Source organism: Atta cephalotes (genome assembly GCF_000143395.1).
Source record: "Atta cephalotes unplaced genomic scaffold scaffold00032, whole genome shotgun sequence".
Taxonomy (NCBI): domain Eukaryota; kingdom Metazoa; phylum Arthropoda; class Insecta; order Hymenoptera; family Formicidae; genus Atta; species Atta cephalotes.
This window is the reverse complement of record NW_012130096.1, coordinates 3672396-3691353: the sequence shown is the minus strand read 5'-3', so window position 1 is coordinate 3691353 and position 18958 is coordinate 3672396. Positions and strand designations below refer to the sequence as shown.

General features: G+C 38.0%; 1 protein-coding gene across 1 annotated transcript; it reads left to right on the top strand.

Moving 5' to 3' along the window:
• Nucleotides 1-1112: 1112 nt before the first annotated feature.
• Nucleotides 1113-9977, top strand: LOC105621255 (putative uncharacterized protein DDB_G0277255). Its single transcript, XM_012202724.1, has 7 exons — nt 1113-1399; nt 2537-2620; nt 4261-5596; nt 8563-8658; nt 8738-9090; nt 9173-9498; nt 9661-9977. Exons 1-7 carry the CDS (start codon nt 1113-1115, stop codon nt 9975-9977), a joined length of 2799 nt encoding a protein of 932 aa, XP_012058114.1.
• Nucleotides 9978-18958: the final 8981 nt, after the last annotated feature.

The window sequence follows — 18958 nt, the reverse complement described above, 5'->3', positions numbered from 1 at the left end:
TCAGATTCAAGTTCGAGTGATTCTCGCGAGAAGCGTCAGATGTACTCCATTTCTCGAATTGGATTTACCGACAAAAAGTCATCGATCTGACTTCCTGTGGTAAATCTCGCGAGTGCGACGTCCGCGGATGTCCGCGATTCTCCAACTACGAACGCCATACACATACATTTGATCAGCGTCAAGAAATCTTTGTAGTAAAAACGAGAAAAATTTCAAGTAAATTATTTCTTCATATTGATTAGAGGATGCTTTTCAGCAAGAGACACAGATGACACACAGTATATCACAGTGAATCGTAACATATTTGTGGTTTGCCAATGTTAAACAAAGATGAAATAATTATTGCGTTACACTGTCTCTTGTTGGAAAGTATCAAAAATAAATCAGTTTAATTAAATATAAGTACCTCGTGATACACTAAATAGTTACAATGTAATTATAATTTATAATCTTTTTAGGCATCAATTATATATATTTTTGGTAAAATTATAAATATAATGATGATTACCAACATTACAGCAGTAATAAATAGTTTCTAATTATGCTATGCAATTATAATCAAGTACACTGAGAGAAAAGTTTTTATGATTATGTTACCATAATTATGGTTATTATTGCTACAATGTTAATGATAATAACTATATATATATATATATGTATATATATATATAATTTTATCAATAAACATAATACATATTATTACTAATTAGTTGTTACTATTAATAATATTAATAATGGCCATAATTATGGCAACATGTAATTATAATCGCAGATACTAAAAACTTTTCTCTCAGTGTATCTCTGTTTCATTTGTTGAAAGCTTCGAGAAAGGATTTTTGCGCGTCGCAATCGGAAGATCGCGGTTTCCGGTCGTTCCGCGAGACCTGGGCTTGAGGAACCAGGAACGAGTTCCGCAAGAAAGGTCCCTCTCGAAGTCGCAAAGACTTAATTACCGTTGCTAATAAAACTCTCTTGTCTCCTTTCCTCTTGTACGCATATTCATTTTCTTTCGTATTTATTTTTTTTTAGAGTGCGCGTGAGAATAGTGCAGTAAAATGAATTTCAGGCATTCGACGGAGAAACTCGAAGAGATCAGCGAGCCGCAGTGCACAATGTCGTATCATCGTGGCGGGCAAGCGGGCGCCGTAGCGGTCTCATATAGTACCAGTCCAATGGCACCGCACTCGCCCAGCCGAAGGTACTCGAGCGGCACCAGCGGCGGTGGCACCACCACTTCTGCGCTCGGTAGCTCCACGTCCAAATACAGCAGCTACCGTTCCACCGGCTCATCCTCGATCTTAGACCGACCCACCAGCTTCTACACATCGTCCTCGAGCTCGGGCTTGCGCTCAAACTTTATCTCTTCGGAATACAGGAGGTCCTATTGCGCGCCAGGAAGGTTAGTATCTCGTCAGTATTCCCTAGTGAATCCTCGAGAGTTGCATCAGCGATCGCCCTTGTGTATCGCGGTTTATGTATGTTTATTTTTATCAAATTTTGTAAATTTTGATTTTTATCTTTTTCTAATTCTAAAAATTATAGATTAATTTACTCTTTAGCCTTTATAATTGGAGTTAATCTACTTTGGTTTTTATCAATGTAAATTAACTTTTATTTTGGATTAATTTACTTTTTATCTTCTTTTAATTTTAAAAATTATAAAAAGATAAAGAGTAATAGAGATTAAAATTAATCTACATAAGTTGCTACTTTCTATTAATGTAAATTAACTTTAATCTTGGACTAATTTTTTATTTTCTTCTATTTCTGAAAATTGTAAAAAGATAAAAATTAAAAAGAGATTAAAGAGTTAATTTACATTGGTTTCTATCAATTTAGAGTGGATTAACTTTCACTTGGTTTAACTTTTTATCTTCTTCTAATTTTAAGAATTACAAAATCACAAAAAATACAGTAAATGGAGATTAAAATAATTAATATATTTTAGAAATGAACATTAAACGTGTAAATTTTTCTTAACGCAATATACAATATACTCTTTATACAGAGTCAAATATGATGATTATGAAATTGAATAATTCACACTGTAATTTGAATCACAATATGGTTTCTTAATTCTTGTTTCGACTTTTATGTACAACTGAATATCCCGTCACATTTTTTATACTGATTGAAAAAAGAATATCTCGTTTAATATCGATGTAATATTTATCGCGCAAGTTAACAACGTGTGGAGAAAGTGGACACGGTTGAACGGCAGGTTCCGCCGAGTCGAGAAGCGTGTCTTATAATCACGTTAAATGATGTTTTTTTTTCCTTCCTATCTCTACATGAAATCTGACGATTAAAGTCTTCAATTAAACGCAAGAAGTAAGACATCGCGTGCTGTCGCAATTTTTTCCTCGGTTGACAGATCTTACGATCGACTGGGTCTGAAACAATACAGTCAGAAATTTAAGTACAGGAAGGTGAAGTTTTCGATAGTATTGTCAAAAGACAAATGTACAGAGACCACGCTCTCGAAATGTTGAATTAGAATTTGACAAGGTGTTTATATGTTCGATCCACTCCGCAGCTTCTACTCGTCAGCTTCTACTGGCACGAGCGTCCGCAGGAACTACTCATCGGAGTACAGTCGATCCACCTGCTCACCCGCAAGGTGAGCGATCCTCGACGTAGGATGTAGATTTTAGGAAGATAGCGAAACACAAATTGTCCCACGCACAGAGTCGAAAATTGAAATGTTTACACGAAAAAAACAATTTCGTTGAAATACTACAATAAAATGGGGTAACTGGCTCATAAAATCAGGGTAACTTTGATCCATATTTTGATAATGCTTAGACAGACGCATTAAAATCGAGAAATAAGACTTAAAAGTATTTTCAAAGAGTTTTTATATTCTGACACGTTATCTAGATGTTTTTAAATTCAGATCAAAGTTATTATCTCAATGGGCCAAAATTATCTCATTTTACAGCATTTAAAAATTTAACTAAGTATCTAAAGATAAGAATTTTATTGGACTATCAAAATAATTATGTAGAACTTATTGATAGAAAGTTTAAAATTTTTATCTGCGTTGTTGTCATGCTTAAATGTCCTATAATTATTTTGATAGCTCAACAAAAATAGATCTCTAGTTAAATTTTTAGAGACTCCAGCAAAAGCGTTTGCATAGACAATATAATGAGCATATTCCAGCAAGAGACACAGATGATACAGTGTAAAACAGTGAATCATTTATTCCGTTTTTAACATTGGCAAACAAGATGAAATGATTTATTATGTCACATTGTGTTAACTGTGTCTCTTGCTGGAAAGCGCCCAATATTAATCAATATCAAATCGCCCATATCCTTGAGATAATTTCCTATAAATAATTTTGTAAAGTGAAAATCATTTTACTTTTACTCCTTTAATATATGCTAATATTTTCTATTTCCTTCTCATGATCTCGTACCTGATGTCGAATATCTACGTCTGAACTGAAAGTCTCGCGCGTCACTTACCTTGCCTTACCTTGTGTTCACGTCACTATAATTCAATTACGAAGACAGACACGATATGTACATCCCCCATTCGTATATGACTGGCATTAGTCCTACGTTAAAGGTCGAGGTCAGCATAAACTGGTCGCTAGGTCCGCTACCTGTTATTCCGGGTCAGATAGCTTCGTCCCTATCTTGGTGTCGTTAATCAAAGCATTACTCTCCTCGTCGAGGCAAAGGAAATCTAGACGGTATAAAGCACCATTGAAATTCGCGCAGCTATGTTATGTTGAGAGAGCACGTAGCCGCATTTATCGATTTTAAATAAGCACGCTCGCGTTACGGAATGTAGACGTGGACCTTGACCTCACAAGATTATCCAGCCTGTGTATCTGCACGACGTTCGCGTTTCGAATACCTCTGTAGCACCAGGTTTTCGCTCTTTAGGTCCCAAAGATGCACTCCACCCTGGATCTTCAATCTGCGTTATTCCTCGAGAGAATATATTTAAATATCTAGTACGAGCGTGTCGGCGTTACGAGGCTGTCGCGCTTCCGCGAACGATGTCGCGAATCTGATTTAGTGACCTCCAAACCTCGAAGTAGAAGTTGCGCCCGGTTGCTAGCGATAGAAACGCACATATCTCAGTAGCATGCACGCGCGCGAGTCCCGCCGAAGAACGGCGTCTATACTCGCGCGCGTTGCATAACGCGATCTCGCGAGGTAGGGGAGCAAAGGACCTTGGCCAAAGGCCCGGTCCGGCGAAACGCGATGACCGCAATATTCTTATGTCGGGCAAATTTTGCAGGTCAGTCTCGTCGTCGACGTACAGCGAAACGGGCGGCAGCAGCGGCGCCGCATTAGCAACAACGATCGTTAACGGCACCAACAGCAGCGGTAGTGGCAGATACATCTCGACTACGCCAAGCGCCTCGGTCAACTCATCCACGTCCTCGAGGGAACGCGGCAGCGTCGACGCGGCCGCCGCGGCCGCCGACATCATCAGTAGGTACTCGCCAGCCGGCTATGTGCCTAGTATTCAACGTCAACAACAGCAAACAAGCGGCGGCGGCGCACATCACTGGAAGCACCGTTCAACGTCATCGTCCTTGAGCGAATTGTTCGGTGGGGACGAGCGCGAGGTCGAGCGCAAGGATCTCCGTCTGGAGTCCTCGCTCCCCTCGTCGTCAACCTCATCGTCCGTGGCTACCGGAGCGGCCGGTCTATGGTCCAAGTCCAGCAAGAGAAGACCGTCTACGAACAGCACGGTGCTCACCACCGTCGGGCATTCACGTACGGATGGTGCTGTTTTTCTCGCCGAGGTAACGACCATCGACGATCACGTTACCCGTAAACCAAACGACGACGACGACGACGACGACGACGGAAACGACGGTACCAAGGACGACCATCATAACAACAACGGCAACGCCGGCAACACGGGGCACGACGGCAACGGCGAGGATATCGCTTGCGAATACGGCGTTAACAACAACGACAACGAGCATGACGACGATAACGACGTAGACGGGGACGACGACGAAAACGAGGACGAGGACAACGACGCAAATGACGACGATAATCTCAACAATTGCCACCACCGCTTCCACCAGCAGCGTCGCCATCGACCGAATAAGGTCTCGCCCGCTAAGCGTAACGTTCTCTCACCTGCCGCTGCCATTGCCGCTGGTGGTTTGATCGGTGTTGGTAGCCTTGACCTGTTAACTAACCTCGCTACTAATCCTCATAACACCGAGCTACTGATCAATAACAACGCTCAGGACAAGGTAACAGGAAGGGAGGAGAAGAATGAAGTTTCGACGAACGACGAGGTAACACGCGGCATCGACGATGTCCCGTCGATCGTGTTTCTGCAACGCGATCGCGTCAGCGACATTCCTGAGGATGGCGAGGAAGAGAATAGCGCGTCCAATAACACGGACGAAAACGGTTTCAGAGGAATCAACAATATAGCCGGTAGACCGTCCGTCGCGCATGGCGACGACCCGTCCATCCCTTCGACGTCGAGGAGAACAGATCAGCCCGGTCTCTTTTCATGCACTACAGGCAACAGTCTGACGTCGTCACCGACGAATCCATCTACGGCACATCAGAATATCTATCGCGGGGTCAACGAGCAATACGTGAGTACGCTTGTAAAGGAAGTAATACGCTCTGGCACGGAGCAGCATAGACTATGTTTAATCTTCGATATTTATTAATCGATTATTAACAAATGTCTTTATGATTCTTACGTCCACTGTCGATTTTTATCATTGTAGATTGACTTTAATCTCGATTTATTTTTTATTCTAGTCCTAAGAATTAGAAAAAGTAAATTTAATCGAGATTAAAGTTAATCTATTGGTAGAAATGGGCCTACGATTTTTTTTTTCTCCAATCATTTATTTTTGTAATTGTCCATAGTCAATGCTGTACCGGGACTATGTTTTTAAAAGGTTTGTTAACCCGTAACAGATGGAACAAAGGCTCCTCGTGATCCTGGGACATTTTTTTTAATTGTTAAATAATATAATTATTTGAAATAATTTTATGTTTCATGTCTTATTTTATTGTTATATGTAAGCTAATTATTATACTATACAACACAGAAGCTTGCAACGTGTTGTAATATCGTTGTAATACCGCATATTGCTGGAATGATCTTACTATATGAATATATATATATATATATATATATATATATATATATATATGTAAGTTTAAATGTTGCAATTCTTAAAGAAAAAAAGATTTATCATAAGAAATTTTAGTAGATCTCAAGGATACTATGTTTTTTTAATATCATAAAAAAATATGTATTTCTGTTACGGGTTAAATCGAACAAACACGAATCTTTCGACGGTAGTACCAAAGACGTGAGTATAACGTATGTTGCGTGGATCAAAATACAATCGAATCACTGTCGAATATAAGTATAGACTCAACGACGCATGTTCTTCTATATGAAATATGTATACCGCATATATATAATTATACGTGTTTGTATATTTGCAGTTACAGTGACTGCGTTCCTCAGAAAAGCAGCTATTGAAATGTCTTTAATATGATTAGTTTTTGTCCTTAGTTCCTCATTTCTAAATATGAAATAAAAATAAATTTGTAAAGGATCTTCAATATTTAAATAAATAAAAAGAAAAACAAATTGAAGAGTGATTGAAGATTTAAATTTGTGCGCTTATTACGCCATTTACACCTTTTAATTTGTTCCTTTTTTTTTTCTAAATGTATAAATCATATTAAAGAATCTTTATAACAGTTGTAAAGTTGCTTTTTCTGTAAAACGCAACTGATATCGTATGAAAAAAGATTCTTACAAGAAGCATATAAGTTTTGCAAATCCGATTCATTGTATGTTCGCTCGATTATGAGAAGAGAGTAATCTTCTCTAAAAGAGAGATTTTATGACAAAATTTTATTCGTTTATTAATGCACAGATTCAATTATGCCTGAACCTACATTAGGAGAGAGGAATTGTGCCGTTGCCACATGATTCGTTTACTTCCCCACCCGGTCTTATTGCGAAATCTCTTTGCCCTCTCGCTGTCTCCAACTAGAGCCTCTTCGAAGTTACTGGTTTTATTAATAGCTCAGAGCTCTTTCTCTCTCCTTCTCGAAATCTCCGGGAGATAGAGGCACGTCAGCGAATTCGTATTCACAGTATGTCGTGACAATTTACGGTAGCCGACCGAGTTTACATGTTTCTTCACGCGACAATTCTCCGTCAGAAATGCATCGATTCGGACGAACAATCGCGATTGTAGTTTTCACGCTCCTTGCATATTGTCTCTACTCGAATGATCTCTAATAGGATGGAGTTGGCAAATCACTCGAGTTCGTCTCTGCACTTTGGAGAAAGAAATCTCCAAATTCCAAGTTCTCGCGTCATCTTCCAATGATAAATGACACGTTCCTGAGAATACATTTGCTGTCCGAAAATGATATTGCGAGATATCCGGCCATTAAAACGTTTATTGACACGTATAGTAACAAGCATGACGTATAGATAAATGACGTCTTTTTCGCTCGAACGAGCGACAGATTGTGCATAACGCACACAAAAGTTTTAATTCAGCATCGTATTGCTCGCGAATTCTTTCGAGATAGAAGTCACTGCGTGTAAACTGGCTCACACTCAAGCGATAGGATGGGCCTTATGGTGTTTGTGGACGGTAACAGCCTTCATATTCACTTATGCCTTCTTTCTCGGTATCGCGACACCTTTGTTATCTTCCAAACGTGTCTCTTCGAGAATCAGTTCGATACGCATTAATAATTCCACGATAATTACTCCCGCCGTGCCACATGTCATCCGATCTTCGTTTGTGCATTCACAGGTGAGTATTTACGTGATTGCGACTTCTCGGCAAATTGTCGATCAATTTTGTCTTTATGAATTCAGTGTAGATGCCTACACAAAAAGAATAATTTTGTTGAAGCATTTAAAAATTTAGCTATAATACAGATCTGAAAATTATTTTGATAAAAAAAGTTTTGCTGCAAAAAAGTTTTTATGTTTTAGCAACCAACTTGAACATCCTATATGATTATTTTGCGTTCAGATTCTTTACTCGAGTGCCACTCTGATATTATTTTATTCTTATTCACAGAGTGTTAAATAAGAATAACATGAAGCATTCGGATGGGAATCTAAACACACTGTTTATGATGTAACAAAACTATTTTTAGATCTGTGTTTAGCTAAATTTTTAGATATTTTAGTAAAATTGTAAGATAAGCACTACAACATTTTCCATTTGTCTTATGTGAATGTGTGTCTTTTAATAAACGCCGCCTGACAGAAGCGTCTATATATCCACACGTGTGCCTAACAAATAAATGTTGTTAAATCTAACGCGTTATCAGTTTGCATAAGTTTATGTAACGCAAGTTGTTTGCCGCGAGATGCTTAAGCCTCCTTTTATCGAGCGATTTGCGATATTTTCGTCGATCGGAATGAATGAATGAATGAATGCTCGGACACTGACGATTCAAGACGACAATATTTGCAACGATGTACGGACTCTATGCAACATCATAATAATAACTAATATTTATGTAGAAAATTAATTTGTCCAATGTCTTTCAGGAAGGAAGCCCGACTAACAGGTCAGTACGTAGCCGTCTGCAAGCTCTTCGTGATGAACGATGTGGTCTAAACGGTTTACGGAATATTGGAAATACAGTAAGTACATTTTTACGGCATCATGAAATAGTCGTTTTTCTCGTAGATTATTATATTAATGTGTGCACGACTGTTTTAGTGTTTCATGAACAGCGTGATTCAATGTTTGAGCAACACGAGGCCTCTGTTAGAGTATCTATTAAACGAACAATATCTGACCGACATAAATACGACAACATCCAGCATGAAAGGCGCTTTGATCAAAGCGTTTAGTCAAGTGATTCACGAATTGTGGGAAGTGGGCGGTGATCACGTAGTGAACACGACCGCTCTTAAGTCTCAGATACAGAGATTCGCACCACGTTTCATGGGCTACAGTCAACAAGACGCTCAAGAGTTTCTCAGATATTTGCTAGAGGGTTTGCACGAAGATGTCAACAGAGTCACCACAAAGCTACCACCCATACACGGAGATATACCTGATAGTTACACGTGAGAAAGTTATTTGGGGATACAGATACGTGTTTAGTTTTCAATGTGTACGTAATACTTAACATTATTATACTTTATATAGGGATATGCAGAAAGCGGTGGAGAGTTGGAAACGATATATACGCAGCGAAGATAGCACGATAGTCGACGTTTTCGTCGGACAGTTACGTTCATCTTTACGTTGCACTTCCTGCGATCACGTATCAGTCACCCTTGATCCATTCTGGGACCTAAGCTTGCCGATACCAGCCAGAAGCGGCACGGTGAAGCTGAGTCAATGCTTGGAGCATTTCACAAGAGAGGAGGTATTGGACGGCGACGAGAAACCAACATGTTCCAAATGTCAAATGAGAAGAAAGTGCACCAAGAGCTTCAGCATACAGAAATTCCCGAAAATTTTGGTTATTCGTATCCTTTTTTTCACACACATTTTAATGAATATTTATTCATATAGGAAATGTATTATGAAATGTTTGGAATGGATTATTAGTATTTGTTCGATACATTATTATTATTATAGGTATAATTCGAATTGTAGGAAAAAGTATTTTTCTTAATATTATCTATTAGATTTGAAACGTTTCTCTCCGATGGAGCGCTTTCGCGGCAAGCTGAACGTGATGGTGGACTTTCCCCTGACGGGTTTGGATCTCAGTGCCTTTGCCGCCCCGAGAGTTCCGGGCTGCACGTACAATCTGTACGGGGTCGCGAATCATTCTGGCACCACATACTCCGGTCACTACACCGCGTACTGCAAACACCCATACTCGGGGGAATGGCATGAGTATAACGACAGCCGAGTGTCCGTCGTGTCATCACGATCGGTCGTTTCCAGTGAAGCCTACGTACTGTTTTACGAACAACAGCCTCACAGTTCTCACTTGTAACCTTACGCCATATTTAGAGAGTAAAACAACCATCTTGCCTCTCTCGATACCTCAGCTCAGCCTAGTAAAACTTTGTCTTCTGACGTATTGAAAAGCGACTAAACACTGAAAGAAACGGAGGGACATCGTCTCCTCTCGAACAAGTCCAACGTGACCTTATTGGCGATAATCGTGTCTCTTCCCACAATACGTTTCTCGACGTAGTGTCGCATACGTTTAACGTCCTTTCATAAAAAAAAGCATACGTAAATCGATATATAATTGATAATTCAACGTAATTATGATATGTACACGTGCTTTTTGACGTGGAAAATTATTTCCGCGATCATGTTTGATCTATATGAAAATTATTTTTTTACGTAATATTTTTTGCATGACCTAATTTATATATTGAGATCGTGTTTGAGATAGGAAGACGATACTGTATTTATTCATTACTTTAACCACATGTGAGGAATGTTTCTATCTAAAAGAGAAGGTACGAAGGTACGAGGGTCGCCAAAGATCACATACACACACACACATACACACAATGCTTCAGATGTCTAGTTACTTTTGAATAGACAAGTAGTGACACATCTCTCTGTCTCTTTTTCTCACTCTTCATTGAACACGTGGCGACATACAGCTATTTACTTTTGTAAAATATTTTGTTTAATATATATAATCACAGTCAAGAGTTATTTATTATAATTTATGGAAAGAGAAAAATAATAAAATAATATATTCGATATTGACACAGATATAATATATATTATTATACATATATATTATATTCTAATAAAAATAGATTATAAAGAAAAAATACAATTAGGTGAAATATCGTGTAAACTTTACAGAAAAAAGGTTTTCTTTTCTTATCCAAAATGAGAATGCGCAAAAATGTCAAGAGAAAATTTAAAAAATCCTTCCCTTCCCGATTTTTTATTGTGCTGTCTTTAGTGAAAATTTTCTCAGAATTTTTATATAAATTTATAACACTTACTGAAAAAATCTACTTCTTTTCTTAAAATTTTTTATTACATGTGATAAATTTTTTAATTTTATAATTTCTGAAAGATACCTTAAATTTTTTTTTATATGTTATATGATATTAGAAAAATTATTTTATATGATATTATATGATATTAGAAATTACAGAATAAAAAATTGTATTCTCTGTACTAGAAATCAGTCTGAAATCTTCATTCTCAGATGGTGAAAAAATTAGCCAATCTCATTGGTCAAAATCGTTTAATTATTTCGTTGTCCGAAATTTCTCTGGTAAATACCAAGGGTGTTTTTTCGTTATGCAATTAGAAACAATTATAATTAAGGCTATCTTTGTCTTTTGATTTCTGGTCGCTTCTGATTGGATAATGAAAATACGCTTCAAGTTTCACGTAACGTATCTGTTGATTGGTAATTTTCCATTCAATATAACTATAATATATAACTGTGTATTATGTTAGTTTTTTATTGTTATGTGTGGAAAATTAACAACTAACACGTAAGTTAGTATAACTTGATGTTTGTTGGATCGGAGCGATTTCTAATATCGTGAACACAAAGTTTTATATTTCAGAATTCTAGAAAAAAATGTAAACTTTCTAAAAAGTTAGAGAATTATTCAGAAATTTTTTTAAATTTTGAAAAGTATAATGAAAACTTTTAAAATTATTCAGAAATTCGGGAATTAATATAAAGTTCAGAAAAATTTTATCAAGATTTCGTACGTCGTCGCTGTTCGATCTGGTTCGATCGATTCACGGAATTAGGTTTCCGCATAATCGTACAGATGGCAACCAATGCCTTGTCCGAAGCGCGCGTCATCCGTATACCCCTTGCGGATTTCAGACTGCACGCGAAATGTGAATCAACGCGAATAGAAGCCTATGCACATGCACACGTATACGCACGTATATACGTACATATACGAGGGGGAACATCCAGTTCCAACACAACTTCCATTTCACGTTCCCTTCGTTCGATTCCTTTCTTTCTCTCTTATTTTTACCCTCTCGCTCCGATCGAGGAGAGCTCGGGAGCGACGCGGGCGAGTCGCGAATCGGTCTGCCGGCGAATTCACGACGGCACACACGTGTGCACGCGTGCGCGCGCGTGCACGTACATTATACGTACACACGTGCGAATCGTGTCGGGGAACGAGTATACGGAACGGGAAACGGGAGGAGACGGGAGAGAGCCGGACGGCCGGCGAAGCCGAGTCGGTCGGAGTCGGCCGGAGTCGACGTGCCGCCGCCGCCACCACCGCCGACGTCGCCGTCGTTTCGTGCGTTTCTCGGTTTCGCATCTCGCGCCACAATATTCACGTTGAGCGTCGTCCACTCCATGCGACGTTGTCTAGTTATCTCGCCGGCGCGACGACCACCCGCGAAAAAAACGTCGTCGCGTCCGAACCAACGGCGGATCGTCGTGTGTTCGGCAATTCCATGCAATTCGCGTGTTACGCGCCGCCGGAAATCCCGAGTGACAACGCGAAGGAACGCCAGGGGTCCGCGAAAAAAAAAAAGAAATCCGTCGGACCGACGAGAGGAGGTCGTCGCTGTGCGCGACTACTTTTCTCGGACGCTGCGTCGCGCGCGTTTCTCTCCTCTCTCTCTTTCTCTCTCTCTCCCTCTCCCCTTTCTCTTCCTCCTCCTCCTCCACGTCGTCTTTCTCTTTCTTCTCCCTCGTTCTTCGCCCGACGTCTCCGTTCAACCCGCTTCGCGATCTCGTCCATTGCTCCGAGCTCTCCCTTCCTCCTTCCTTCCCTCTGTCTCTCCCTCCCTCCCGTTTTTCTCTCTCTGTTGCCGAGCGCAAGACTCGCGGTAGACCGGAAATCGCGCGTACGACCGCACGGCCTGTCATCTTCGACCGGCGGACTGATTACGTGCCGTCTCGTCGCCGTCGTCGCCGTTGTCAAGCGCGCGAATCGGTTAGTGGTTCGGTCGTTTCACGATACGTTACTGGCCCCCGGCGGTCTGACACGGAGGAACGAGAGAAAGCCTCGTCGGGTGTGCGTGAGGGCAGTGATCTCTCTCGGAGAGCGGCGACCTGACGACGGTACGAGCGGAACCGACGGTGCCCGATAGAATATATATATATATATATATATATATATATATATATAATATATATGTATTTATATACGTTATGTGTCGACGCGCTCTCTTCCTTTGGCCTGCAACTGCAACTACCCATCGGACTGCCCGTGGCGGATTTCCTCTGCGGATTCGGAGCGACGTGTCCTACTGTCGAGACGGAACGTCCCAGAGAATCGTGGACGCAAGTCGAGGTAAAGGAAATTCTGTCTACGAAGCCTATAGCCAGTATAGTCAATCGGACGATCGACAACGCGCTCACGCGACACCACGCGTGGCGTCACGGCGCCGATTGTATGAAAATCAGGAAATGTAGAATTGAAATTCAAAAGTGATTGGTAAAATTGCCGGGTGGCCAGATACGGGATCGCAGGGGAAAACGCGAGAGAGTTTCGGAGATTCTGTCTTAAATCCTGTTAAGCTTGCGGTTTAAGTTACCGATTTCGTTAATTCGATCCTTATGAGCGCGATTTCCCTGAATTACGTTAATTCGAATTAATCGCACACTTTCTGTATTCTCAAAACCTTTTTGAAAGCCGCGAAGCGAAGAGGAAATGGATGTATTTATTCCTAGACACTTGGAGAGGTGCAGTCTTTAATCTTGGCGATTTTAGGAGATTGGAAAAAGATATTATAATAGAGAGTAACTATTCTCGTCTTGTTAACGTAGAACATTGTCCGTCTAAAGCCTATTTGAAACTTGAAGAAATTTCAAGAGTATAAGTCTTGTACTTAGACTAACTAGATCGTAGACGATCATGTTGCTAATATTAGATTCTCTTTTTTTATTGCTACTTTACTTTTTTTCCGAATCCTTTTATATTCATTTTTTGATCAATGTAGATTAATTTTAATCTCGATTTAACTTTTCATTTTCTTCTAATTCTAATGTCCATTTCTATCAATATTTAGATTAAGTTTAGTCTCCATTTAATTTACTTTTTATCCTTTTCTAATTCCAAAAATCAAAAAAAATTAACCCGGGATTAAAATTAAATTATATTCGTGGAAGTGGACATAAGAATTCGAAAAAATAGAGTAAGTTAAACTGAGATTTAAGTTAATCTTTCATTGCTACTCTATACTATTTTATCCCATCACATTTATTATGAAAAATATCGCATAAAAATAATCATCATCTACTGAAAAAAAATTATTTATTTCTTTAAATTAATTTTATTTATTTATTTTCGTTGGAAAATGTATAATATATATTCAAGTAAAATATAGAATAGAATTTTTATCCTCTTCAGCATTTACTAAGTCAAGAAGGGATTTTCATCACAAACAATTGTTCCTTATCTTATTCATTCATCCTTTTCACATTCCTATCTTAATATTTGAGTCAAATATAATAAGTTTGACTTAAACATTGTTCATCGAAAAAAGTAAAGACGAATTAAATTAATTTAGTCAAATGAATATTTTTTCTCAGTGTAATAATTTTTTTTTAACAATAACAATTAAATGTCTTTATTGTGTATCTTTATTAATAAACAAAAAAAATTACAGCATAGCAAAGTAAAAGGATTTCCTTTAGATATGCCACTCTAGAAATGACACGGAAAAGGTTAAAATATATTGAAATAGAAATGCCTCGAATCTCTCAGTTCACTTCGATAAACGATTTGAAGTTCGCACTGTCAGCGTTAATCGGTAGTTTCCGAATTAATTTCCGACTGCGTTCTATCGTACCCTTACATTCCACGGGTGGGGTCCTGAGAAGAATGTTGGTCCGTTCCCCAGTTTCTATTGTAAACAACTCACGAATTTATAGAGGAAAGAATAATCGCGTTAATTGAGATGTAAAATTCATTTGCAGCTTGTAACAGCATTTTCCGCGGACTTGTTCCGTTGTAATCTCGATCAGCTGCTAATAAATTCCACATTTAATTTCTCCTTTATCATCTCGATCGCCGACATCGAACGCTACTCGCGTTTCATCACACTCCTAAGCTCTCGTCATCTCTCTGGGCGGAGCCTGCGAATCACGAAGAACTTTTCTTCCGGAAACTTTCGATGGAAAGAAGAACCTTCTTCCGAATCGAGTTACTGACATGGTGCATCCAGGATTGCGTTCCAAAATTCAACTCTGTCAACTCGTGTATTATTTTATCCTTGTTGGTCATTAAATGTTAAATAAGGATAAAGAATATTCGGAGTTGACAAAGTCAAGTTTTGGAACGCACCCCAGAGATGCAACCGTGCGTTTCATTTCTTCGACTCTCTGACGTCCGCTTCTACAATGTAGAGTAATTTTAATCTCGATTCAACTTACTCTTCATCTTTTTCCAATTCCTAGGACTAGAAAAAGAGATGAGGAGTAAATTGAAACTAGGATTAAAATTAAACTATATGATAGAAACGGGCGCGAGAGTCATCTACCTTTTGTTATTTAACTCTTGCCGCGAATCGCGCATTCCGGTCGCGAATGCTCTGTAAGGAACAGTCAGAAGCAGCGGACATATTATCTGGAACCCCGACAACCAAACGCCGACCCTTTCCCACCGGTAGGTTTTTCATCGCCGGGCACGCCGGTCCACTATTGGTCGGGACCCAAATGAGAATTTTTCCGACGTGACCGTTTGGCCCTGCCCCCTTTGTGCCATGCGTTTCCTTTCCAAATGGCGGCACCGATGCACCAACGGTGCTGCGACGACCGCAGAAACGCGATGCAACAAGCATTTTTCGTTTGACCCCCAGTTTACCGTCTCTTTTTTTATTCTCTCTTTCTCCCTTTCCCGCCACGTGCGGTAATCACCTTGAGTATACAGCTGCACCCCCAAAGAAAGAAAATGACGAGGAACTTTGTGCGTACGATTAACTTTATTTTAAAAAATAGAATACAATAGATAGTTGGGATGATTATGAAATTTTTATAAAGTATATATTTAAAAATATTAATTTATGTTATTATTTGTACAATATTATTTATAAAATTATTTTTTATAATATTTATATAATATTATAAATTTATATTTTTTATAAACTTCCCTGGTGAAAATTTTTCTCATAATTTTTATATGAATTGGAACATTTTTCAGAAATACTCAGAAATATACGGAAAGTTTACATCTTCTCTCAAAATTTTTCATACAAGTGAATTCATACAAGTGAAATATTATGAAATTTCTCATTCCATAATTTTTAAAAAATATTTTTAAATTTTTTAGATTTTATAAACATAACATTTCATCAAAAATTATATTTACAAAATCTTAGAAATCTTACGATATTTCATAATTAATATATATGAAAAATTCTGTGAAAAGATGTAGATTTTCTGAGAAATGTTCCAATTCATATAAAAAAAATGAGAAAGTTATAAAATTATATAGAAATTCTAAAAAATTATAGAAATTCTGAAAAATTATATGAAAAATTCTGAGAAAAATTTTCACTAAAGTTATGTTCTATATTATAATATTTTATAATATAGAATATTTATGTGAGAATATAAATAAAAGAAATACCTATGAATAATTATAAAATATTTGTAACTATTCTTTTTTATATTCTTACAAATCTATAATACTTATTTTTATTTATATTTTTATATAAATAATTGATAGAACAAATTATAAATTTTAAACATAGTTGGGTAAATGTTCTGCTAATTCTCTAAAAAATCATGAAATTAAACCATGTTGCAGTAAAAGTATGTGGCAATATTCTCAAATTAACTCTTGGTTAACACGATTGATTAATTCGTGTCCTATACATTTCTTTTCCTCGAAAAGCTAAAGAATCAAGTAATTAATTATAACATTTATATACAATTTTTTTTAAATACACAACCCTAGAAATATTTTCTAATGATTTTAAAATATATATATAAGAATTGCTTAATTGGTTTTGGTATATCTGTTAAAGTGATGAAAATTATGTGTACTAAGAATTAATATCCATCTATCACATTTTGATAAAATAAGGATTTCTGAATATTTTTCTTATAAATATTTTTCTTATAAGATGTTCTTAAAAGATTCGATGTTCTTTAAACGACAGACTCTTTGGACAACTAGTTAATTTTTTGCGAAAATATTGAAAGAAGTTGTTACTTGTCGCAATTTTCAATTTCTTTCACGCGTCGTGTATTTCAAATTAAAATGATTAATTCTAAAAATTCTCTCTGCATCTGAAATCGACTGAAAAAGATGTAATTCTTACCCATCTAACTCTTAGTTTACTAAAATATGCCCATTTCTATCAATCGAAAAGATACTTACCAATGTGAAAGAAGATAAAAAGTAAGTTGAAACTGAGATTAACTTTAATCTCAGTTTAACTCACTTTTTATCTTCTTTTAGTTCTAAGAATTAGAAAAAGATAAAGAGTAAATTTAACCGAGATTAAAGTTAAGTTCTCACATTGATAGAAATGAGCCTAAAAATCCTGTCTTATCATTCTGTTCATAACTTTAAAATAAATCGGCGTTTCACTTTTGCCAACGAGAGATTCGAATTTTACAATCGAAGAGACATTCAGTCCCTAGGAGAATTTCGACAACATTATACGTTCGAGAGGTTGGATTACGATCTTTTCATATCACCTTAGAATGACACTTCTCGCCACTTCATCGGTGCGTTCTTTCAGGAGCGTCCCGTGTGTTCAAGCCGATCGATTACGATCTTTTCATATCGCTTGAGAATGACGTCTCTCGTTACCTCACCTCACCTCACCTCACCACACCTCACCGGCGCAGCGCAGTCGGAATCCAAGGCGCGAAAGCCGATGCGAAAGCCATTCTCCGTCTATGGGCTGTCTAGCCGAGAACGAGACACGACGGGGACGCGCGCGGATTATCCTGTCCCCGCGTACCGCGCCTTATAATCCTCTCCGTGCCGAGCGTTGCGCGCGTGAATACGTAGAACACGCCGTCGACGACGTCGACGACGCAATGCGTGCACACCTGCGCGTGCCTAAGTCCGTACATGAGAGTGCGAGATTGGTTGGCCGATCGCGTGTGCAGGTGTGCGCGATTCTTCTTTCCATACGTACGTTGCATACAAACCGTCCGTCGTTCGTTCGTTCGTTCGTCTTCCGCGCTTAAAGCGCGCGCCTCCGCGAAACGAGAGCGGATGCATTCTGGTCGTTGACGACTTCTACGTATTTCGTGAATTATCAGAAATTTTTCTAAAGATACTCTTTCCAGTTACTGCTGCACGAAAGACTTTGCTAAAGTATATAAAAAATTTAACTACAGATCTGAAAATAATTTGGATTATCAAAATAATTATATAGAATAGTAAACTGATTATTGATGTATCAAAATTTTGTGCTCGTCATACTCGAGTTTCCTACAGAATTCTTTTAATAGTCTAAATTATTTTCAGATTTGTACCTACCTGAATTTTTAAATACTTTTTATACTTTAAAAGTGATGATATTTCTTTTCTTTGGAGTGAATCTCATTCTCTCCAAAAGAGTGAGAAATCTGATTCTAAAAGAATAAAAATCTACCGCTCTTATTCAAGAGTATATCAAATATTTTCATTCTTTTTCAATAGTGGTAATCTTTTCACTCTTTTGGAGTGAAATTTTATTCCAAGAAATAGAAAACTGGAATTTAAAAAGTTCTACTGTCGATATTAACATATATGTATATTTTTTCTTCCCTTTTCTCTCCCCTTATCTTCTCTTTCTCGATCTCATCTCGAAGATTGGATAAAATTGCTTTCTCTATGCACTTCTAATGCATTATATAATATTATTATTCATCAACATCTACATATTCATACTTCTCATTCAGACACACAGTAGCGTCACGGCGCTAAGAGTAGACACATTCGTGAATGTGTCTACTCTTCGCTGTTAATGACGACATATTTCAGTCGGAGGTAGAATAACGGCAGGGAAATGACTTACGCATATCCTTAGCTTCGCTAAGAGGAGAAT

Bases quoted from the DNA above. Each gene is read 5' to 3' on its own strand.
- LOC105621255 (XM_012202724.1), top strand. From the start codon at position 1,113: ATGTCGTATCATCGTGGCGGGCAAGCGGGCGCCGTAGCGGTCTCATAT. The intron at 2,621-4,260 runs GTGAGCGATCCT...CAAATTTTGCAG, and splicing joins TCCACCTGCTCACCCGCAAG to GTCAGTCTCGTCGTCGACGT. The intron at 5,597-8,562 runs GTGAGTACGCTT...AATGTCTTTCAG, and splicing joins GCGGGGTCAACGAGCAATAC to GAAGGAAGCCCGACTAACAG.